Source organism: Dipteris shenzhenensis, chromosome 22, assembly GCF_047967505.1.
Source record: "Dipteris shenzhenensis isolate YYH24624 ecotype China chromosome 22, Dip_SZ_1.0, whole genome shotgun sequence".
Classification (NCBI taxonomy): Eukaryota; Viridiplantae; Streptophyta; class Polypodiopsida; order Gleicheniales; family Dipteridaceae; genus Dipteris; species Dipteris shenzhenensis.
This window is the reverse complement of record NC_141617.1, coordinates 4,298,176-4,323,670: the sequence shown is the minus strand read 5'-3', so window position 1 is coordinate 4,323,670 and position 25,495 is coordinate 4,298,176. Positions and strand designations below refer to the sequence as shown.

Here is a 25,495-nt window from a genome sequence, read left to right as displayed (position 1 = left end):
GGTCCCATACTTTAGTTGAACTTCCATCTGCCATCCTGACTGTATACACATAGTCAGATGGGCTAGTCTTTAACTTCAGCCTCTTCACGAGCTTGGAGTTAATTACATTGTGAGTTGATGCCGAGTCAAACAACACAATGACATCATGTTGGCCACTTGCCCTTTCATCTTAATTAACTCCGTATCATTAAAGGCTATATACCCCGTTGCTGCAGGCTTAGATAGGATATTATCAGGTGCACTCGTTACTAGCTTAGCAACAGACACACATAACAAACAAGATACTGACCTCTGAGAAGATCCCGCTAGCTGAATCTGCATCTGTTCCGCTCTGGGACTTCACGTCGCATTCTGAGACTACCATCTCGGCCATCCGACGATCCTTATTTCGTGGACAATCTTTCCACTGATGAGGCTGAAGGCAACCAAAACACAAGCCTTCTCTCCTTGCTTTTTCGCTTTGCTCTGGGTTTAAGGGAGACTTTGACCAAGCCCGGGCTGCCATTGGTGTTACTTTTCTCTTCACTCCAATGGTGGTACTTGATTTAGGAGTTTCAGCCGGTTTCGCCTGCTTGGCTTGACCACTCGGTTGAGAACCACTCCCTTTACTAATCCACTTCTTCTTAAACCTAGATTTGTTCCAGTACCCATACTGGGTTCCGACCTGCGCAAACCCACTTGGCCTGCTGCCCTTGGCATCTTCATAGTTCAGGGCTATGGCTATTGCATCATCCAACGTGTTTGCATACTTAGCCTGAACTTCCATTTTAATCTGATCATTCAATCCAAATATGAAATCTTTCACTTGGATTGATTGAGGTAGGGGTTCATCAACCTTCATTACGCTCTCTCGAAACTTATCAGTGTATCTGCCACTGTCAAATTTCTCTGACAAAGGTTTCTATACTGATCCCAAGCTCGGGATGCTTCGTCAGGAGGTAAGAAGTGTTTTCTGAATTCTCTTTTAAACCCCTCCTAGGTAGTGGATGCTATACCATCTTTTTGTTGCTTAATCCACCACCTATCCGCTGCCTCACTAAACATGTGGGTGGCATCACAGATTTTCTTGATATCATTTCTGATTTCACAAATGGCGAACGCCTCGTCCCATTTCTGCTACCGGGTCTCAATGATATCGGAACTACGGTCATTCATCCGACCAGAATACTTTTTCGGCCTATAGTTGGCAATATTAGGTACTTTAGCCCTCCTAGGGTCGACCGTATGGACACTAGACTCCGGTTCCATGGGAGCCTTTCCTTTCTCATCTCGAGAAGGTCTGGCAGACATACTGTGTATCACTCTTCTAAGTTGCACTAATAATTGCTACAAGGCATCCTCAAGTAATGCAATCCTGTCAGATAAGGTGTGAACTACTGGGCACGACACCTACTGGGTCGGCCGGACTCCTGACTCTACAGGGTCCATCCTGGAAGCTCCTTCTTCTGCTTCCATTCAGATCAATGGGTGTTTTGTTTTATTTTGTGGGTTTTTAAAAAAAAAAAAAACACCACTAGAACACTGTATTTACAAACTGACAACATTCAGTGTACTGGCACTCTGACACAATTCCCTATTCTAGGGAATACCTGCAATCCCACATGCACACTGACTAGGCATTTGACACAGGCATAACCCAAATACCGCTTTTTCCTATACTAGGGAAATTCCTGCAAATCAACTCTGACTGAAGCACACAAGCATATACACAAGCATAGTCTCAAAGACCTGTCCACAAATTTTTTTGGAGAAGCCAAAAAAAAATTTCCCAAGTGTGCTACAACTACTAACACATCTATGGCATCTTCTCCTTCATGCAACCTGGCAACCCACGAAAACCTAATCTGTTTCTAACAAAACAGAAATGACAAAAACAAAGGGGAAAATGGGTAAAGTGCTCCTTGGTCTATGAATTCGATGTTAAGGAACCCCAATCAGATCGTGATTTCTCTGCCTTCTTAGCAAACTAGTGGTTGAATGCCAAACCATTAACCATCCGTTGAGTCTCTATTCCAAGCAGCGATCGATGACCAACAGTAAACCATAATCCGCTACTGCATCGTCTCTCGAATCGTGATCTTGCGCCGTCAACCTACTGGTACCGCAGAAGACCATACGGGCTTCCGCTACGCCCTGATCATCTGAAGGTCTTACGCCTCCATGAATTATCTGCAAGCCCTTTTAACTCGTAACCTTCGAATCTCTTTATTCATGTTGCGGTGATCACCACGCTATCACAACTGGCCAAACACGTCGCTCCAAGTTTCGTCACAGCCTACTACGCTGGTACCGTCTCCAACGCTCTGCATCACGTCACGCTGGCCACCATGAAGCCTCACGCTATCACTTCCCAAGCTCGCCTCCCCGAGCTCGGATACCAAGTGTTACAGACTCTCACAACTAACTACTGATAATCACGGGAGCTAGCACCATAACTTTCCACCTAGCCAACCTTGCTGGAGTGTGAGAGTACACAAATTCCCTCCCATAACTTTCCACCCAGCCAACCTTGCTGGAGCGTGAGAGTACACACAGAGAAAATCAAAATCTGAAAACATACGTGAAGGTCCCTTCTCATTCTCTCACTAACTCCAACAAGCCCCATCTTCCTAGATGGATCTAGATGCCACATGCCATCATTATAGGGCCTTTCCTAATGCATCTTTTTTTTAAAACCCCTCACTTGGGATACTTTGAAATCCTTTGCCCCTAGGCACATTTCTTGCATTAGGCCCTTAACCTTAAATCCACCTAGTCTAGTGCTATCAGCCCTCACCTAGGACCTTGACATTAATTCCCTCCCGATCATTTACATGAAGCGCAAACACATATATTACAAATGTAGATCCTTAAGGGAAATGTCGACTGATTCTTCCGAGGTAGCTAGAGCGTAACACAAGGAGTAGGACCCAGGATCCTAGTGGCTTAGTGGCAGGTTTGAGAGCACGCGCCTTGAGCTTCAGGACATAGAGATTCGGCAGCCTGAGTTTTCCTATCACTCCTCCCGAGCTTGATGGGTACAGCAGGGGGACGAGATGACGAAGGAGTTCTTTCAGACCACTCGGCCCAAATCGGCAGGCACGTAGGTGCAGTGTCTTCGGGATTTGCAGGGTGTCATGCACACTGGTTTTAGACCTGACCTTAGGTTTTAATAGTTAGCTCTTTCAAACAGAGAGGATGACTCCAACTTGTTTTGTAGCCCATGAGGTAGTTTGGGATTACGTTTCGATAGTAGTCTCGCTGGATTTGAGCAGCAGTCTGGAGGATCCTTTCACGGATGAGGAGCTTTGGGAAGCCCTCAAGGCTCTCTCGACCCAAACGTGTCCTGGCGAGGATGGCTTGACTCCGGCATTCTTCAGGAACTTCTGGGAGATCATCTCCACCCCTTTCCGCCCCGCTTGCCAAGAGATCTTCGACACAGGCTCCCTTCCTCAGTCCCTAAGCAGGGGGTGGATCTATTTGATCCCGAAAGGGGGAGATAGGTCAGACATCCGGCAATGGAGAGCGGTCACTTTGCTAAGGTCTTGAGTTTGCGGTTACGGCCCTATCTTATTGACATCATTCACGACACACAGACTGGGTTCGTTTAGGAGCACAGCATCCTGGACAACATCTTCATGTTCCAGGAGGCAATGGATTGGTCCAGGGATGAGTCACAACCGTTGGCCATCCTTCTCTGGGATTTTGAGAAGGCTTACGACAAGGTGGAGTGGTCTTTCTTGGAGGGTACTATGCGGGGATTGGGTTTCGCAGAAGACAGATGGATCAGAAGAGTTTTTGCACTTTATGCGGGGAGCTCTGGTCAGATGCTTATCGGAGGACACACAAGCGAGGCCTTTCCTCTCTCTCGCTCGGTCCGCTAGGGCTTCCCTCTCGCTCACTTTCTCCTCGGAGGCTTTGGGTACTACTTGAGATCATAGGTGGTGCGCCTCATAGGGTTGAGGCTCCCAATCAAACAGGAGGAGCTATTGGATTCTGAGTCTACAGATGACACGGCCTTGTATGTAGAGGGCACCACAACAAGTTTGGAGAAGAGTCAGGGGAGTCCTGGCTATCTACTGTGAGGCCTCGGGTGCGCATATCAATTGGACAAAATCCATAGGTTTCTTCATAGGCTGTGAGGAGACACAGAAGATTCGAGAGTGGGTGAGCGACTTTGGCTTTCGATGGATACCATGGGGCCAAATAGCAAGATACCTCGGATGCTAGGTTCATATTTATATTACAACAGAGCAGCAGATTGCCCCGGTCCTTGAGAGTGTTCGATGCAAGCTTCTCTATTGGAGCTCGGTCAAACTCTCCCTAGTGGGCTGTGCCTTAATGGCAAACCAGGTCGTTCTTGCCATGGCCTGGTATATCGCCTCCTGCTGGTGTTTTCACAGAGGGTGCATTGGCCAGCTCCGACCGATGGCTCGGAACTTCCTTTGGGCAGGATTGAACGGCACGAGGAATACTAGAGCCCGGGTCGCTTGGCAAATGGTGATCATGCCACAGGCATTGGGAGGCTTGGGTATCATTGATCCGGAGATGCAGAGCAGAGCTTTCTTGGGCAACTTGGTTGTTTGCGGCCTCACCCCAGGTGTAGAGCCTTAGAAGCTCCTCTTATAGCGAGGGCTTCTCAGGAACACCCCACGCACTGGGGGGTAGTGGCAACATTCACACAGGTGGATCTTCTCAGAGGCGCCCTTACGAGGAAGGGTTCTCCCTTGATGAGGAGCCTCCATAGGGTCTAGTAGAGATTAGCAGGGGGCCTCATTCGTGCTTAGCTCACATGCAGCGAGGAGTTCAAGTGTCAACCCCTTGTTTGGTACCTAGAGATCATAGATCATGAGGGGCACATACTTGGGCAAAGAACTCACATTGGTTGGGCATAGTGGGATAGTGGACCGGCCGGCTCCTTTGGTAGATGAAGAAGACTACCCATGGAGGCAGAGATGAGGCTTGGCGGCTTGGCGCATTTGCGAGGGGCAGGGCAGTGAATGAGAGGGATTGACCTAGCCATCCTTGAGTCCTGGTGGGAGGGACTTCGTGTGTGGATGGACAACAGATGGTTGGGCTAGTTTTCTCGGACTAGTGTCCCCTTGAGGATGATGATGCAGCGAGGTAGTACGCAGCCGAATTTTTTTTGTGTAGGACCTGGAGGCCTACTCTAGACACTCACTGAGAGAGACCTAGAGATGGATGGGAGTCTGGATGGGATTCATTGGCAGATGATCAGAGTAGTGGGACATTTGGGGAAGGAGTGGCACATTGATCCTTCTAGTATCTCAGAGCAGGATGCCCCCAGATCGCACCTCTGAATTTGGGAGGTAGGCCCTTGAGGGAGGTCTAGTGGGATCCGAGAGAGTGGTTCTGGCCCTCCAAGGGCGGCCTTGCTGAGCAGGTGGACAAGGTGCCCTTATTTTCCTACACCACACGGATTGGAAGGAGGCTTCAAATGGACTCTTGGATGTGGACCCCTTCAAGGGAGAGGAATTCGGTGACCTAGAGAGTGCCCTGGGAGGTCCGTTCCAAGTTTTGGACACGGTTGGGTCCAGTTTGCGGCCGAGGAAGATCTCCTTCTTCTAGCTGGCTGCTCACGGAGGCTTGCCCATCGGCCCCTGGTTGGAGTAGATGCGGGTGGAGGGGCAGTGTCATTGCTACTCTGCTGGTTTTTTGGAGTGCGATCCCTCACTACCTTTGGAGCTGTCGTAGCGCAGTGAGGATTTAGATGGGAGCCCTGAGGATTATGACCCGTATGCAGAGCCTTCAAAGGGACTACACATGCGGGATAGTGGCTTGGTTGACTGAGGGAGGACACACGTTCTAGATTGATGGGATCTCTCCAGCTTACCGGATGCAGGGTCAGAGCATTTAGTGGATAGAGCTCCATGAGGCGGTCCCCCCTGATAGTCTCATTCCTCCTCCTCCAGAGGACAACGTATGGGAGGTAGTAGCGTGGAACATTTGGGTTGCTCGCTGTAGTCTGGTGATGGCCGGTTCCACCCTCGGCTACCTCTAGCAGGATATCATCTACACCCTTCGCTCCACCTGGGAGCGTGGGACCCTAGGCTCTAGGGCGATTGTCGTCGCGAGGCGCGATCGAGGCTTGGCCTACAGGAGGTTTTTACACTTTCACTCCGCGAGGGATTCGCTGGTTGTATAGTCTCCCCAGTTGGCTGTTAGCCCCAGTACCAGAGATCCCCTAGGCAGTGAAGTGGGTTTCTCTAGAATAGGCTGGTTTTTCTTTCAGCCTTTTCCAGTTTTTTCCATATTCAGCACCTTCGGGGCTGCTATTTTGTATGAAGTCTTTCGAGCATTAATAGAAGGTTCTTTTCTTTGAAAAAAAAATATCAAAAATTGAAGACATAATGGGAGTTCGATCCATGGGGTGAACTAGAGGTTTGTATCCCACCTCTGATAAGCTACCACCAAATATAGTTTGAAAAAGACTTCACATTTTTAGGAGTTGTTCTTATCGCTTAGCCTCAAATCTGAGTTGCCAACGTAAAGCCTTACACTCATCATCATAGCAAGTGTTACAAGCTACTGGTGGACGTGTGGAGCGGATGGTGTGTGGAAAGATGAGGGCAGCCTCATGGAGAAAGCCTGTAATCAGAGTGCCTTGATTCTCTAGGAGTAGTATGTGGTCAATGTATGTGAGTAGAGTGAAGAGGCGCGTGGAGTATTCGGGTTTTAGGTTGTAGTGTATGGGTGGTGCTGTATGGTGTGCCTAGTAAGCTATGGGGTGGACATACTTTAAAACAAATACATGTGATTTGCTCCTAGAGGTCGTGGTGAAACATAGAAATTCGTGATATGTGAGAGGTGGAGGAAGGAGATCCCATAAGATAGTCACCCCCCCCCCCCGCGGCATGTGGGAAACAAGTGAAACCACCTGAAGAGGGCCAATGATCTGGGGTATTATAGATGATAAGATCATGTATCCTACCCATATCCAATAATGCATGCCTATAAGATGTTATAGGGCTCGCGTCTGTTTGCATAGAATCAGGACATCCCAGCTTCATCTAGATCAACATCTAGTAGTATGATAGAATCATTGTGGAAATCCAGAAGTGATACTTGTCATGTACCGGTCCTTGCTCATTAAAGTCCCCAACAAAGAACTTTCCCGCGGCTCCAAAAATCCATGACGTCTGGGTACAGGGCTGTGTATGGTCTTGAGCAAAGTGTGAGGTCTCAGGGGGATAGTAACAGACTACGGCGAAGAGGTCCTCTTGGGAAGGGTGTCAGATCCAAACCCAAAAAAAGCCTAGAAGTGTGTATCTAGCCTCTCGACGGATATTTTCTCGGCAACTGATGATCTGTATAGTACCGCCAAATCTTCCCGATCCCCACTCCTATTTCCCGGATCTCATCTCGATATTCTGCCTCCCACGTGTATCCACTAATGACCGGAAAAGGGTGCTCTAGGCTTTGATGTGTCTCTGTGTACAAAGCTAAAAGAGAGAGAGAGAGAGAGAGAGAGAGAAAGAAAGAAAGAAAGAAAGTGTATTATTGTCCACTAAAGGCCAAAATGGGCCCATGGGACATCAAGAACTCTGCGTACAAGATAGCACAAAATCAACGTGCCACAAAGAAGAGGCATCGTCGAATATCATCTAAGTGCTATGCAATACAATGCAAGTGAAAGTACATAATGTCAAATCCGAGCCTAAATACAAAGTAAGCTAGATGCAAGGAAACCGCCCCTGGGTGCAAAATGGGGGGATGAGTACAATATGTCAATGCAAAGATACAAGTCCATGTATCACGGAGTCTGAGAACCAAAATAATACTGGAAATCCTGTCCATCGACTCTGCCTCCTGCTATGAGAGTACAAATTTGAGCAAAAGTGAGGTGAGCGGCTGGTAGGGCGAGATCTCCATGAGTAAGTCTCCTCCGAAAAGCTGCCATCATCCTGGATCGTCTGGAGATGAAGCGGCGAGTACGTCCCCTATGTAACAAGATCCTGCGGCGTCTACAAACCATCTCATATGTACATCCACAGGGTGGAGGCATGTGTCCTGTGTGAGCTCTGACCTCCTCGTGCTCCTCCTGATACCTGTCATCTGGTATAGCGTGTGTCTGAGCTCTATCGGGCTGGGCTCTATCACGCTCCGGTCTGTGCTGATGGTCTCTGAGGTAGTGTCGTCGAAGCATAGTGGCCTCCCTGACATAAAGAGCTAGGCAATGCTGATCCTCATAATCCATCACTCGTGAGAGAGGTCCAAAGCCATCCGTGAAGAGACAGTGGAATCTCCCTCTGATCTCATAATATAGCGGGCATCTGCAAATGAAGTGCTCCTCTGACTCCACCTCTCCCATGGTGCAACAAGGGCAGATCCTGGTCTCTCGGCCTGGACGCCGTCCATCCTCCATGCGTCGCATCCTACCAGCCTCTATCTCGAGCTGATGCGAAGAGACTCTAAGCTGGCCAAGGGCAATCCTCAGTGAGTGGGACATGTGGATACCTGTGTAGCCTGGTGGAATGACAAATCCATCCTCTGAGATCCGAAGGAAGTGGTCACGATATGTGGCCATCTTCGTCGGAAGCTGCGTGGGATAAATCCAAGTGCGGTACGTATGAAGCTGCAGCAAGTCTGCTCTCGTGACCTGACTAAGCTCGTGGCGAGTCAACTCGAGATGAGGGGCATCTATGCTGTATCGGAAGGGAGGCAGTCTATCCATGTCTAGTCCAAGAGATGTGAGCCACCTAGTGAGTCTGAAGTACCAGCAGTATCGGGCCCCAGATCGTGCCAACTCCATAGAAGATGCAAGTGCTAACCATGGCAACCGAGCTCTGCCTGCTGCTGAGTCTCCAAACTCCCTAACCGAGAGAGAGAGAGAGAAAGAAAGAAAGAAAGAAATTTTATTAGAGTCTTCGGAAGACCGATGGGTCTATGAGACTGAAAGAAAACCTGATACAAATCACAGTAAGGGTGGAGCTACTGAAATGAGCATCATCGAATCCTAAGTCTGATCATACATAATCAAATGCATCTGGATGTAACAATGAAAAGAAAAGGACTGGAGCGAAGCAGAATCCTCTGTATGTCATGTCGCCCTGGCTAGTGCATAGCCGGTGATGGGACACTGGGGCCCATCAAGGGGTGCGTCTCGGTCTCCTGGACGAGGCTCGACGCAAGACCAGAGCCATCCTGACTCCCGTGGGACGTATCCCGGGTCTAAACAATGACAGGAGGTCACCCAGACTGATCTGTGTGTCCCCTCGATGCCTTGTGCGTCATGCTGCAGAGTGATCTGTGTGTCACAGAGAGACACAGAGAGAGAGAAAGAAAGAAAGAAAGAAAGTGTATTATTGTCCACTAAAGGCCAAAATGGGCCCATGGGACATCGAGAGAGAGAGAGAGAGAGAGAGAGAGAGAGAGAGAGAGAGCCATTTTGATTAACATTTCTTTAATATTTTCACTGTTCATTTGCATGATGAGGTTAGCTTCTTGAGATCTTTAGAGAGCTAGAAGAAAAGAACCTTGTTTTGATGCAAGAATCTCAAGATATAGAGACTGCCCTGGAGGACCTTAAGTCAAGGTTTAATGATACCAAGCTAAAGAACGGGCTCAAAATCTCTGGTCTACGGTCACAATTGGAGGTATGTGTTTCTTGGTCCAATTTCAGCTAGTACCTATTCAAACAGTTAGGGGCTTTTATTCAATGTATGTGGATACAAATTGTATGTTTGTTTTTCCTATAGGGATATTTTCTGTCACTCTTCCTTCAAATACCTTAAAATATCAATCATTTTTCTGATACTTGTAAATCTACGTTTTGACTTATCTCCTTCCATTCATTAATCCCAAAATGCTCTGCAAGCAGGCACTTAAATTAGCAATAAAGACTGAAGAGGAAAGGCAGAGCAATTTACAGAACAAGACGAATGTAAATATCGCTGACAAAAAGTATGATGTTTCTTTTGAAGAAATAGCCACAAAAGTATCTGAGATCTATATGAGGTGCGGATTAGAGGATGATCCATCTCAAGGAACATTGCAGAGGCTGACTAGTATTGAGGTCGTAAGCAAGGCCCAACCATTGGTTTCTTGAGTTTTTAGATTTTTCTTTGAATATAATTATTATTCTTAGTGACCTCAAGTTAATTATCTTGTTTATTTATTGTTGAAAAAGGTAATATTGTTTGATTATCATGAGAACTTGAGATTATCCCTTCTGAATTCCATCTTGCTGCATATTTGTATAGAGAGATAAAAGAACTTAAGATTTATATTAAAATCTTGAGAGGTGTATATAGCAAATCTAAAGCAAAGGTTTTATAATGACTATTGAAGGTGTCAGCTTCAAATGAAACTCTAGGTTCTGTCCAAAGCATTATCTTTCTGTTAGGTAGATTCAGCTGATGAGCCTAAGAGATCTATGATTCCTAACACTCATTCCCCACATTTTTAAATCCTTTTTTTTGCTTTCTACCCCTATTTAAAGTGAAACAAAAACTCCCTTGGCTGCCCTAATACTTGGTTCATGGGCCAAAGCAACCTAAGCTGAATGAAATGTGGAAAATCCTTCCACAGTTGTGCAAGTCTTGGCCATGAAGGCCAAAACAACTAGGTGCTCCAGCCAAAAAGAAAGAAAGAACAACGGTAATCCAAATCCCTTGATTTAACTTGTGAAACTAGTAGTGGCCATGGTGTGAGAAGGATGGACGTGAGATCCATGCAATGCCTCTGTGCATCTAGCTCTCCAGATACGCCACGTTGCAATAGTCACGACGATCTTCCAAGATGTATACCCAGAAGCATGCACTGGTCTGAAAGGGGAGAAGGAAACATCATGTAGAGCGCTCCACTCAACTAAATGTCTTTGAACCGAGATAGCCCAAGAAGCGTCCTACCTCTCATAGAAAGCCTCAGGCCCTAAAAGAGAAAGCCAAGCCACTGAATCCTACGTCATGTAGAAGCAAGAAGGAGAAAAGGTACTAAAGATCCTATCAATCCCTTTCCAAATGATCCTCGCCTGTCTACAGTCTCATAAGAAATGATGAATTGACTCCTTGGCAGACCTGCAATGAGGACCAATAGACCCTGCCCTAAACCTAGACCTCCACAGGTTCATTGCAATCCTCCATGACTAGAGATTCAAAAGAATAGAGTGATTTTTCTATTCCTAAGGGATTTCTAGAGTCTCCCCCAAAGGACTCTCTACAAGTCAGTAGAAATAAGAAAGTTCTCCGAATGCTTTTCTCTCGGTGCCCCACACCAATTCACTCCCTCTCTCCTTGATCCCACTGTAAAAACTTAATGGGCATACACCCATATAGCCAAATCTTCCATGAACCCAAGAGAGTACGACGTGGGCTTGGATCTAGGTGCCACTCTGAATCCTTAGCATGCTCCACATAACCTAAGATCTTGGCAGGCTGAAAGGGAGAATATCATATGAAGATCTAGTCAACCTGCCACCTGACTTAACATCAAAGGCCAAGGCATTCTCGTTTTCTCCTCGAAAGTTTGTGACCTGAAGTGGAATGCCTATCCTTGTGAAAGCCCCCATCCAAGTAGAACAAACAATACGCTTGTCATCTATATCCACCCAATCCTTGGGTAAGGTTGCACCAATCTATTGATTTCTCCCTGCCCTTCCTTTGAGGTGGCTTACCATTTGTTGTTTATGATCCTGTAGAAGCTTTTTAAAAGATTTCTAGGACCTACAGAGGAGGCAAGGCTTCTCTCTCCCATGTTCGCCACTGCTACCGATCTACCTCTATCCAAACCCCAGTCATCAACATAAGATCTATCCATGCGTGCATAGATGGGCATCTGAGGTCTCCTGTTCGACCACGAGAATAGCAATGACAGTGACTGAGTGTGAAAGGCATCATTCAAATAAACATCCCTGTGATCGAACCAAAATAGGAAGGCGATCATCATTCTGACATGACTATGTAGCACTAAACACTTATCGTTCCGACATGATTATGTAGCACTCACAACACTTATCATTTGCATTCTGCATTGGAGTGGATGCTCGTTTAGTAGCTCCACCCATACAACTTGTTCATATCAACTTGTTCATATCAGGATGTTTCACAGTCTCATAGACCCATTGATCTTTCGAAGACTTTAATAAACTTTCTTTCTTTCTTTCTTTCTTTCTCTCCAAAGAATGAATGCCTCCTTTTCTACCCCTCTTCTCATCTAAAGACAACTTCACCATGTTGAAGTCACCTCCAATAACCCATGAATTGCCAATCAAGTCTTTTGTCTCCGTTGCTTTGTCATGGGTATGTCCGTAAGTCACTCACCACCAGTCCAGTACTTATAGTCACCATTCTTTGATAAAATGTTTAGATAATTGCAGAGACCAAAAGACATCCTTTCATGAACTAGTTTTTTTTTTTCCAAAAAGATCACTTCATTAAGTATGAATGAAAACCGCAAGACCAAGCTCTAATGCGGGAGTACATCATGCCATGCATGAGAAAAAAATCCGCTCAAACCGAGCTAACAAAATTCCAAGGTGGAGGTTGAAAGTCCCACCTCAACCCTAAAGGAGACTCAGAGAAGCAAGGAGATCCTCTCCAAACTCTAAAAAAAGTACCTCTCTTGGCTATAGCTGCTCTGGAGGATCCCCGCATGCTCGCCCAGATTGCCACCAATGTGTGTATAGTATCAGCCCATATACTGGCCATCGACTGGGAAGGGTGAATCTAGGAACCCTTCATCGCCTCTGTACATCTAGCCCTCCAAATATGTTAATCTGCAATGCTAGGCAGAATCTCCCATGATATGTCCACTGAGGCATGAGCGGATCTGAAAGGAGTGAAGGGAACATCTTGGAGAGAACAAGACTCCATGGAGAGAACAAGACTCCATGGAGTTTCATCGTATAATGAAGGCTGAGTCTGAGTCATGTCCCTCAAAAAACACCCAAGGGCTGGTAAGAGACAACCATGCCACTGATTCCCAAGTCATGAAGAAGGGTGCTCTATGAAATATGCTAATAATCCTAGCAACACCCTTCCAGATTGTCCTCCCCTGTCTGCACTCCTAGAGGCAATGGTGACACTTCTGCGTGGCGTCGAGGACAAGTAGGGTCAATCCCAAACTTGGATCTCCATAGGTTCACTACAATCCCTCCATGCATAGAAAGCCAAAAGAAGAGAGTGATCTTTCTATTCCTGAGGAAGTTCCAGACCCTCCTCCAAAAGTTTTTCTACACCTCGGAAGAAATCTTAAAACTATCCCAATGAGGAGCTTTGGAGGGCCTCCAACCTCTATTGCTAAGCTGAAATCTCCCGGCATTTCTGACTGTGTGACGAAAGAAGGGGATGCTCTTCTCTCGGTGCCCTTCATCAATCCACTCTCATTCCCTTGAGTCCCACTACAAGAACCTAATGGGGGAACCACCATATAACCAGAGTCTCTATCTAAGGGGGAGGTCCGCTCACTTTTGGAGGTGTTACGAGAGGCCTAAGGTCACTGATGTGAGAAGCATGAAGTGGATAATGCGTAGACCTATGGCACAACTCTACCTAAGCTGCGCTTCACTGCGTGATGCGTGAACCTATGACACAACACTAGTTGAAGGTGCTACGGAGTGCTGAGTGCTAGAACAGGAAGAACAAACCCAGAAAGGAGATAAGAAAGAACAACGCTAATAACAGATAACGGAGAATGCGGTAGACAAGAGCACAACGCAAGCAAGTGTGTATCATAGAATGAAGGGATCCTCATACACTAGCCTCTCCGAAACAAAGATGAGAGATCACTCATCCACAGTAGTAATACACCATAACAATGCAACAGGCAAGCTCATAGCTCTAGCCTTTCTCCTTCTCACTCTCAATCCCCATACAATGCTGAATGAATCCCCATCCCCCTCATCTTCTCTCTTCACCCTCGCCTTTCGGATGGGAAATCCCCTCCCTCTCTCTTATTGGCTGTCCCCTCATCCTTAGCCATCTTGCCGATGAGTCTCTTCATGTCTCCTGCAACAACAGCCAGCTTGGGTACATATGCACCGCCTGCAGCCACCCTGTATCTGACAAGGCACCGCCAGATGAACATCTATGCCACCAATGAGTCAGGCCTGTAGAGGTTGGCAGAGCGTGACTGTGCGACATGAAGACCCTTGACGCATGACCATGTGCTTGGGTGATATGTCCTCCTGATGACTATGTCCCCTTGGTGACCATGTCCTCTCCATGACTTGTGTCATCGTGTGACCATGTCATCGCCATGACTTGTGCCATCCTTGTGACCATGTCATCGCCATGACTTGTGTCATGCTTGTGACCATGTCGTGCATGATCTCTGTACAACAGTTCCCCTGCCACTATCATTCACCGTCCCGATGAATAGGTCATGCTGAAGATGTGCAGGAAGAATGTCTTAGCTCAATACAGAAATTGTCATAGGTGAAGCAAAAAGACATATTGAAAACATATCAGAGTCACCCAACTTACAAATGTATCATCAATCTAGATCCATTGTGTTTTACAAGAGTGGAGTTGAAGAAACTCTCCGAAAACTTTATTAAACTGCTTGTTACAAAAAATTGCTGGTCAGTTAACAAAAACTGTTTTACAGAAGCCATTGGCATACAAAAAGGTCTCTTGACATTGCAAAAGTGTGCTGAAATCCAAGAAAATCACCCAGAGAATGCTGACTATGTACTAATTGCCTGAGCTGAAAATGGAACCAATAACCCAATACCAAAACCAGCGGAGAAGCCAACATGCTAACAAGAGATGCCACAGTGAGAGGCAAACAAGCTAACTACATACAAAATCCTCTATTGAAACATATGTCACTCTTCATCCCTGCCCTAAGATGGTGCTACAAAGACCCCAGACACTTGATCGTTCTCTTCCTCAACGGTGTCCATCACATTCTGGAGATTCTCATATTTCCCTTTGTATCGGTGATATTTCGATTTGTAAAGGTCACACTTAGACTCTAAAGTAGTATGCTCTGCCTGTAGGGATAGTAGCTCTGCATTGACTGTGGCATTTGTATCTTGTAATGCAGAGTGCTGCTGCTGGATCTCCTTGAGGTCCTGCTCTTGAGTCTCAAGCTGAGACCCCAGCTCAGCTATCCTCCGCTTTGCTGCAGAATGTGAAGTGGCTAGGCTGTCATGTTTTGCTTGGAGTACACTTAGGTCTTGGGCCAGCCTATTTCTTTCTGTGGTATGCGTGCATAAAACCTCCTGGAGTTGAGAGTCCCTCTGATGCAGTTCCATTTCATGTTGTGCTTTCAGTCTGTCCATCTCCGTGTTATAGGCTCTTTCCTTGCCCTGGAGCTGTTTGTTGTATTGTTGCTCCTGCACGCGTGCTGCTTTTTCCATTTCAAGTTTCAGATGTTGCTTCTGGCATAGGAGCATTGTGTATGGCCTGTTGCATTAAAAACAGCAGCCCCTAACTGGGTAAAGGTGTCATCCACGATTCACTGATGTAAATGCAACGACCTTTGAGCCCAAGCATACCTGTCATTGAAGGACATGCAATCAGCCATATTGATAATATTTCCTAGCTCTTCAAAGCTAGCCTTCATGCCTTTTTGCTCCACTGGGTCCAAGGCTGCAACACTCGCTAGATGATCAAGCCCGATGTAATCAGTAGGTGCTCTCGTAGCTCGGTTGTTTCGTGCCAAGGTCTCATGCAGAGAAATATTGAATAGCTCTTTGGGTTGGGGTTAGTTTGTTTGTCTATGTGTGTGGGTGGGTTTTGTTTTGTTTGGGGAGGGGGGGATCGAGTTTGTGCCCAACCAAAACCTTGGAAAACACATTTTTTAGCACTATTCTAATCCGTACGCATCTAATTCGTACTCTGTACACTGTTGGCCGACTTTGGCTGTGGTTGGCCTCAAGGATGGTCTCAAAGAGGAGGACTAGGAGGAGGATGGCACTGATGCGACTAGCACTATTTTGAACTTCCGGGAAGGAAACTAAGGTGTGCTTCCCTCCTCCTCGGAACTACTAGTTTGAAGATCATTGATGACGCTCTTGACCACCGCCTGATACCTTGAAGGCATAGATTGGTTGCTAAAAGGTCGGCCACTTTTGGAGCTATTGACGGGCCTTGATGGTTGTGAGGACTTTGGTGATTTTTATGATCGACTAGCAGGAGAGGACAAGGAAGATGTATTCCTTGGCCCACTGTCCACCCTGGAGAGAGGAGGTGACCTTAACCTGGAAGGAGGGGGTGACTTCGGAGGGGATGCATGTCAGGGACGGAGTTGATGCTAGTTGGTGACGAGGCCGATGGTGTTGAGACAGAGTCACGCATACAGTCGCTATCCTTTGTTTGTGACGTTGTCGCAGCTCCCAACACTGCACCAATCAAATGGGGGGTGTCGCCCTCTCCCGCCACTACCACATCAACCATGCTAACTTGGGATGCTGGTTCACCTCTGGTATTGGGACAGTCTCTACTGTAGTGATCATTTGTGTTGCATTGTGTGCAAGAGGGTCCTCCAAACGGCTGTGGACAATCATCTTGGTAGTGGCCGTACTCTTTGCATTGATAACACATGATAGGTCTTCTAAGGTTGGTCCCTCTACTAGCGCCTCCCCGGCCTCCTCGAAAACCACCTTGTCGATCTCGTCGATAGTATTGTCCATACCCACCTCCGGGAGTAGGTGGTTGGTATGGTGCATAATAGGGTTTAGGATAAAAGTATGGTGCCCCAACCGGACTGGGTGAAGGGGCTTGAAGCAAAGGGGGATTAGGAAGCAATGGGGGTGGAGTGATAGGAGGGGAAGGTGGTTCAGATGCTTTCCCAGGAGCAGGAGGTACAAGTGCTGGGCTAGAAGCTATCGGTGTAGCTCTGTTGATTGCAGCCACTAAGGGTTCCCCTGAAGAATACTCAGGTAGAAGCTTCCTTAACCCTTTGAGGTACCTACACTCGGAACAATCATGTCCATGGATTTCACAAAATGTACAAAAGGAGGTAGAAGTAGGTACCTTACGCTTAGAGGGGCACTCCTACAGACCAGGGCCAGAACCCTTGCATTCTGTACGCCAAAGACCACTTCTGATCTGGGCCTCATAAGATGGTTGTCCATCCATCCTTGTTCTGTCTTTCAGACCTTATTTGATTTCTTCTAACTCCTTCTTGAGTTGCTGCCATGCCGATGATCCCTCCTCTCTCAGGGGCTAGGTGGTCGAAGTCGGCGATGAGGCAAAACTTAACTGTGACAGTTCCATCTTCACTACCTCCCTCAAGAAATCTTGTAGTGAGGCATGTTTAGGAAGTTATTCAACCAGCCTTATAGCAATGGTGGGAGGCAATGCTTTTAAAAACCACCCTTTCATGACAGCATCATTAGGTGGCAAAGACATCTTGGTAGCCAAGTCCCTCATCCTTGTATACATCTCAGAGATGCTTTCCCCAGGCTTCATAGTGTCAGTGGACAACTCCTGGACAATCATATGTTCGAACTTCTCCAATTTGAAAGTCCGTAAGAATTCCTCCCTTAGAGGTGTCCAAGTTTGAAAATGGTCAGGGGGAAATTGACTACACCATCTATCAGTTGCATCCTCTAATGACGACGGAAAGATGTGTAGGAAGGCATGCTCATTCTCCACGCCTTTAGCTTTGCATGCCGTGAGAAATTTCCTCACATGAGCTTCCGCATCCTCATGAAGGTGACCTTTGAACTTCTTAGTCTTCACGTGGACCTTGTTGAGTAACTCAAGAAGTCGAGCTTTTTCTGGAGGATTAAGAACCACCATTCCCACTTCAGAGGCTGAAACGGGTGGAATAGATGAAGGGCCCCCGATGGAACAGTACTAATTGTGGAGAGGCTGATGAGGCGATACCCCGTGCAGAGGACCACACTAGTGGTGAACTCACTACTACTGATGTAGCCATAGAGGAAATAGATGGTACTGCATATGTCGCAGGTGCTACCGTTGCAAAAGTAGATGGTAAGGACATAGGAAATATGGGGGTCAAAGAGGATGCAAGGGCAGTTGGGAAAGAGAAGGATGGGGTCGAAGCCATGTATGATGGATAAGGGGTAGGAAAGGACATAGATAATGGTAATGGCAACGTAGAGGGTAGGGACATCACCGGAGCAAAATGAGAGCCCACAGGCATCATGGATGTAGAAACTAGACTCGATGGAACGGGGTTATGCATAATAGACGAAATAGTAGCTTGACCACTGGATGTCAAGTCCGGTGCTGAAACTACACCCGTCCTTGAAGTGGCTATTGATGACATCGTTGCAAGAGGAGAAGAGGTGTTGTCTTGACCTTGAAGAGCTCCTGAGGAGTCCTCGTCCTTCGTACTTTCCTACTTCACATGCTCTCTGCTTTGTACTTCCTCTTCTCCAGAGTCCCGATCTGACCACCAAGGATCTTGTTGGTCTAGATCGATGAGATTTTCGATGAAGTTACTTGCTCTGGCCAATGCTCCAATGGGTTCACTTTGTGCTTGCCCTGAGGACTTCGCCAACTTCCATCTCACATAATGCTTTTTGTATCGAGTCTAGTTGGCAAGAAGTCTTCTCTCCACTCTCCTCAAGTACCTCCTAGTTCTCTCACTAGATCCTTCAAGGGTATTAGAACTACTCGGCATAAGAACTGAAGGGGGAAGGTGAGTGGTAGAAGTACAAGAGGGAGAGAGTGAGAGAGAGAGAAGACTCCAAATGTGCGGGTGTGAAGTGATGAGCCACACCACAAACTCTTAAGTTTTATTAGGATTAGGTTTTCCCCCAATGATTGTCTTAAGACAGTCATAGGTGTCATATCTTCAATAAAGGGGTGGCAATGTGCCTTTACCCCAACAACCTCCCACCTAAAGGCCAATATGCCTAAAGGGGAGAAAAGAATAAAAATTACAGCAATATACAGTTACTGTATACAAGACCATAAAATAAGAGTGGTCTCATCCTAATCCCATGATGTGGCGGCAATGTGCAAACCGCTCTGTAGGCAAGCTCTTAGTGAGCAAATCTGCAGGATTATCATCAGTATGTACCTTCACAAGCTCAAGTCGCTTGTCTTCCAGTACCTCCCTGATGAAATGATATTTCACATCTATGTGCTTGGTCTTCTGATGAAAGACCGGATTCTTTGCCAACATGATAGCACTCTAACTATCACAATGCAAAACTGGCATATCTCCTCTAATGCCCAAATCTCCCACCAGCCGAGTAAGCCATATTGCTTCCTTGCAAGCCTCAGTGGCTGCAACATATTCAGCTTCAGTAGTTGATAGTGCAACGCATTTCTGCAACCGAGACACTCATGATATAGCACCTCCTGCAAATGTGAAAATATAACCGGTAGTAGACTTCCGATTATCTGCATTCCCTACATAGTCTGAATCTGTAAAACCATGCACCAATGCATCCTGCCTACCATAGCATATGCACAAGTTTTTGGTACCCTTAAGATACCTCAAGACACCTTTCACTGCTTCCCAGTGCCGCTTGCCTGGATTTGCCATATACCTTCTGATGACTCCCACCGCAAAAGCAATATCCGGACGAGTGGCAACCATGGCATACATCAAAGAACCAACTGCAGATGCATACGGAACCTTGGCCATCTCAGCCTTATCATCATCTGCTGTCCTTACTGCTGAGTTTTAAATGTGGAGGCAACGGGGTACTAATAGACTTCCCCCCCTCCATTTTAAACCTCTGCAGTACTTTGTCAATGTACTCCTTTTGTGACAGAAACAAAAGTCCCTTGGACCTGTCACGAGTAATCCGCATGCCAAGAATATGGTTTGCATCACCCAAGTCTTTCATGTCAAAAGACTTATGCAGTTGTTTCTTTAAAGCACTAATCTCAAGCTGAGATTTACTGGCAATCAGCATGTCATCCACATATAGAATGAGTAGCATCAAACTGCCATCCTTTGCCCGTTTAGTGTACAAGCAATGATCGGTCTCACACCTATGATACCCTTGGGACTGCATGAAGGCATCAAACTTCTTGTACCATTCTCTTGGTGCCTGCTTGAGTCCATACAAGCTTCTCTTGAGCTTACACACAAGCTGCTCTTTCCCTTTAACAGCATATCCCTCTGGCTGACTCATATAGATCTCATCATGTAGATCTCCATGAAGAAAAGCAGTCTTCACATCCATCTGACATAAATCCATGTCCTCATGAGCAACAAGAGCTAACACTGCTCTCAAAGTAGTCATCTTGACTACAGGAGAAAAGATCTCATCAAAGTCAATGCCCTTCTCCTGCTTAAATCCCTTGGCAACCAATCTGGCCTTATACCTCGGTAAAGCATTTGAATCCACTTTGACTTTGTAAACCCACTTGCATGGCAAAACCTTTCTGCCTGCAGGTAGCTGCACCAAGTCCCATGTATCATTTTGAAGTAGGGAGTCCATTTCTGACTGCATGGCTTTCTCCCACTTCCTTTTCTCTGTTCTTCCCATAGCTTCCTTGAAGCTGGAAGGCTCACCACAATCTGTCAGCATGATAAAATCAGCCACATTATTGGCTCCTGGAACAAACCTGGCAGGAGGCCGTTGTACACGGGTGCTCCTCCTAACAAAATGTTCCGGATTAGGCTGCTGTCCAGCCTGTTCGTCATGCATGACGGGTGGCTGTACCATCATATCTGGCTGTTCTACAGCCCCATCTGCTGGCATATCCAGTGGTGCATCATTGGCAAAATTATCTGGCTGATTTCCAGCCTGTATACCCTCTTGAACAAGGTTATCTGCAGCAACTTGCTGCTGCATATAAAAGGGCATTTTTTGCTGTCCAACATCATCATAAATAACCCTCCTGTATTCCACAGGTTGCACGGGTTCCTTGTGTACACTATCCTCTTTAAAGATGACATCATTGCTGCGTATAATCTTCCGTTTAACGGGATCCCATAACCTGTACCCCATTTCACCTTCGTCACCATAACCCATAAAGATGCATCTGGAAGACTTTGGCTCCAGTTTGGTGCACAGTTCTTTGCGCACATGAGCAAAGCACTCGCAGCCAAATACACGTAAGTGCTTATTTGAGGGTGGCTTGCCAGACCACACCTCCTCTGGCACTTTCAACTCCAAAGCCTTGTTTGGCGACCTGTTAATAATGTGAACTGCTGTTTGCACGGCTTCTGCCCAAAAGCCATGGGGCAATGCAGCATAAGACAACATACATCGAACCTTCTCCTGAATAGTTCGATTCATTCGCTCACTTACACCATTTTGAGATGCATTATGAGGGGCTGTGAGTTCCTGTTTGATGCCCTTAGCTTCACAAAACTGCACAAAAGCATGTGACACATACTCACCCCCATTATCGAATCTGAGGCATTTCAGCCTGCGTCCTGTCCGATTCTCAACCTGAGCGACAAACTTCTTGAAAGCATCTAAGGCATCACTCTTATGCTTCAAGAAATTGACCCACACTTTGCGTGTGGCATCATCAATAAAAGTAATAAAATACTTTGCACCCCCTAGTGATAACTGTGGCATCTCACACAAATCAGTGTGCACTAGATCAAGCGGTGCTCTATTCTGGGGAGTTCTCCTCTTATGAGGAGTCACAGAATGCTTGCCAAATATGCAATGATCACAAGTAGGCAAATCTGAAAAAGAGAGAGACGGCAGATAACCCAAACGTGACAGTTCTTGCATTCCTTTAACAGACATGTGTCCCAACCGGCTATGCCACAATGAAACCTTTGGCAGCTCGGTTATGGCAACAACATGATTACCCACACTGGAAACATAAAGAGGGTACAAGGTATCACTCTTAAAACCCTCAGCCACTACAACCTGGCCATCAGTAATCACCCATTTGGAATCCCCAAATGTGGTGTGGTAACCACTGTCATCCAATAAGCCAGTGCTAATCAGATTTTTCTTGATTTGCGGCACATGGCGAACACCATCAAGCATGAAAGTGCGTCCATCAGGGAACACTATCTGTATACTGCCAATCCCTGCAATCTGACATGCATAGTTGTTCCCAAGGTGAACAACTCCATGAGTACCTGTGTAGGAAGTAAACCACTCCCTATGAGGAGTAACATGAAAAGAAGCACATGAATCCAAGAGCCAGGTGTGCATGTCATGGCCATCAATAACCAATGTGTGTGCAATTACAGCAGAAGAACATAATACCTCATGTCTGTCACTGTCACTGTCCTCTGCTGCAACATTCACTGCATCCAAGTCATCTACCTTGGCCTTGCCTTTGCCTTTGCTTCCACTGCCTGCATCCTTTGTTTCAGCCTTCTTGGCTTTCTGATCCCATATAAACTTGAAGCACTTAGACTTCACATGTCCCTTCTTGCCACAATAAAAGCATTCAATATCCTTTTTACCACGGGACTGACTGCGGGATTTAGACTTACTAGCAGATCTCCCCTTCTGCTGAGTCCTGCCTCTTTCCTGTACCTGCAAAGCATTTGAAGACTTGCGCCAGCATTATTCTTTCTGCTCATCTCCTCCATAAGGAGAGAGCTCTCCACATCAGCATACATAAGAGTGACATTTGAATTAGACAGGGTGGTCTTGAAAGTGTCCCAACTCTCAGGAAGGGTACACAACAAGAAAGTAGCCTTGAACTCCTCATCAAGGTTCAACCCCTGTGCAATCAGCTGTGTAAAGATGGCATTGAACTCACTCAAGTGTGAGGTCATAGCTGTACCTTCCTTCATGCGAAGATCAAGCAGCTTCTTCAACCAATACACCTTACTGGCTGAACTCTTTTGTGCATACAACTCTGCTAGCCTCTGCCATACACCATAAGAGGTCTTTTCAGCCTGAACATTGTACACAAGAGAATCACTGAGAGTAAATATGATAGCAGCCCTCGCGGACAGATCTAGCTCCTCCCATTCATCATCTGACATCCCAGATGGCTTGACACCCTTCACCCTTATGGGCTTAGAAATCTTCTTAAGCAGAAGTACATTCAAGCACTGTTCTGCCCATAATGCGTAATTGTGTGCCCCTTCCAACTTCTTTATGTTCAGAATTGATGATTCACTTCCCCCTGATGCCATATCAGATAAGGAAAGTACCTGACTCCCTGTAAGTCAAGAAAGACTGAATAAAATTCTGATTTCTCAGAAAAAACCTGCTCTATCAAGAGCCAGGAGCACTCACAATAGTGCTGTTTTTTTACTGTCAGAAAATCTGCAGCACAACAGAAAATTTCTCTCCAGTTACTGTACCTTCTGACACACTGAACCGTGCTCAAATAGGCATAAAAAAAAACAGTAATTTCAGAATGCTGCAGCTGCTCCACAAGTGCTTTAACAGTGCATCAACAGCTGACAAAGCACAAAACACTGCTGTAAACACTGCTGCACTGCTGTCCTGATCACTTCTCCCACCTCAGATGAGGTATTGCACTGATTTAATATGCATAAACCACTTGGCATATACTGTTTTGATTACCGAAAAAAAAAGAGCTCCAGACACTTCAGCCTGGCACAAAACCTGCAACAGAAAATGGGATAAATCCCAAGCAATAACCATTCTGCCAAGGGAATAAAATGCATCTGAAGATCTCTGACAGTAACCCAAGTGCTCTCAAGCAAAATCTGGGCAAAAGCCCCTTGATCTGACAGTTGTACCAAGTGAAAACAACCTCAACAATGAGGGATAAGGCATACAATGTGCAAATCTCTCTGACAAAATCAACTAACAGTGTAATGCAAATACTGCCCTGTGTAGAAATGACATACACAGATCCCAACGTACAAACACTCAATGAGGAACCTTTTGAGCACTGTCAACGATGGACAGTTAGGGACCGAGTAAACTCGATGCGCCCTGGCCAAGCGTGGCTCAACTGAGGTTCTCTGAGTGTTGCACAAGAAATGTGACCTGCAAGAAAATGTCACCTCCACACTGCGGAAATCGAGACAAATGTGTGCACTCTGGCACCACACTACCTCAAGGCATACAAAGCATCAACTGCTGGGCAAAAGCCCTATGATCTGCTCACCCGTAAACTGAGATTCAAACCCAGTAAAAGCATATATCCTCTGCAAAAATCAAGGCATTACCTTCCCAAAACAAAATAATTGTAGTGCAATCAACCACACACTGTGGTTCTGGTCACCTCAAGCACGAGGGAGATGAAGGTACTTGCTGTACTTTAAAAAAAAAAACAGTTTTGAGAACTGAAAAATGATCCTGAATGAAGAGCAGAGTGCTCTTTCTCCTTCTCCCGAACACATGGGATGTTCAAAAAGCACTTGGGTGTCCCGCCCGCACAACATGGTGTGCAAAGTGGATGTTAGGTGTCTAGATTGGTAGACACATGCACACGCACGTGGTTGTACACTCCAAATTTGTCATTGAGGGGGAGTGTTGACAAATTAGATTGGCAATGCCAAAGTGTAATGGGTGAGAGGTGAGATGGGCACATATGATTGTACATTGAGGAGGGGTGTTGAAATGTGCAATGTCCAATTGTTGGGATATTGTGTTGGTACCCTAGAGGGGTATGTTTGTGGGAATTATGGTAGCCACACAAGAGGATGTGGACTACATGAATGGATGTGGGACATTGGTCACCACAAGATGGATGTGGAGTTGAAGGGGGAAGGTGAGTGGTAGAAGTACAAGAGGGAGAGAGTGAGAGAGAGAGGACTCCAAATGTGCGGGTGTGAAGTGATGAGCCACACCACAAACTCTCAAGTTTTATTAGGATTAGGTTTTCCCCCTATGACTGTCTTAAGACAGTCATAGGTGTCATATCTTTAATAAAGGGGTGGCAATGTGCCTTTACCCCAACAAGAACTCTCCGCTCTAGGACCCTCAAATGCCACTTCACTCTTGCTACTCAATACCAGCAGTGTCTCAGTGTGATCGCCGTAAACTATCTGAGGGGGAGGTCCGCTCACTTCCGGAGGTGTTACTGGAGGCCTAAGGCCATTGATGTGAGAAGCGTGAAGTGGGTAATGCGTAGACCTATGACACAACTCTACCTCAGCTGCACTACACTATGTGATGCGTGAACCTATGACACAACACTAGTCAAAGGTACTACGGAGTGCGAAGTGCTAGAACAACCTTCCCTTGTGGGGAGAATGAGGGTCTCCCAAGCCACCCTGGCTACAACATCTGAGGTGCCATCTAACCCACTTCATCGGAAGTTCCTGATAGGTCTCATGGACTGAGAGATACAACCTCTAGATCTGCACCAACATGAGCAAACAAACCAGGTAGTAGGCAATATTACCTAGTTCAGAACCACTACTCGGGATGCAAGTTCAAGTCTGGTAGAACTTCAAAAAATTAGTTTCCTCCTGATGCTGTCCAACACGGGAGCAAACTGCTGTGCTGGAGAGATGCCCACCCCAACCTGGCATCCTAGGAACTTGATGAAAACCTCGCTCTGGGTCCAAGTGAATCCTATGTCATTCCCCTAGTCTGGAGTGTCCTCATCATTGATCCAAAAGCTATTGGATTTATTCCAATTAATATGAGCCCCTGCTGCCATGTAAAACAAATCCCTTCCTCCAGCGCCCGGGTTCTAGGGCGTCCTGGGTAGCAATTTCACGGATGGAACTTTTTAAGTGTTTGAATCAG

General features: G+C 46.4%; 1 protein-coding gene across 4 annotated transcripts in view; it reads left to right on the top strand.

Annotated features, from left to right (window-relative positions):
• The window catches only part of LOC147887637 (cilia- and flagella-associated protein 100-like), a 251,901-nt gene that overhangs the window by 190,883 nt on the left and 35,523 nt on the right, over positions 1 to 25,495 (top strand). For all 4 annotated transcript variants that reach the window (XM_087393883.1, XM_087393882.1, XM_087393881.1 and 1 more), the window contains 2 exons: positions 9,441 to 9,596; positions 9,821 to 10,015. In XM_087393883.1, coding sequence (XP_087250009.1) covers positions 9,441 to 9,596; positions 9,821 to 10,015 — 351 coding nt within the window. The remainder of the gene's footprint in view (positions 1 to 9,440; positions 9,597 to 9,820; positions 10,016 to 25,495) is intronic.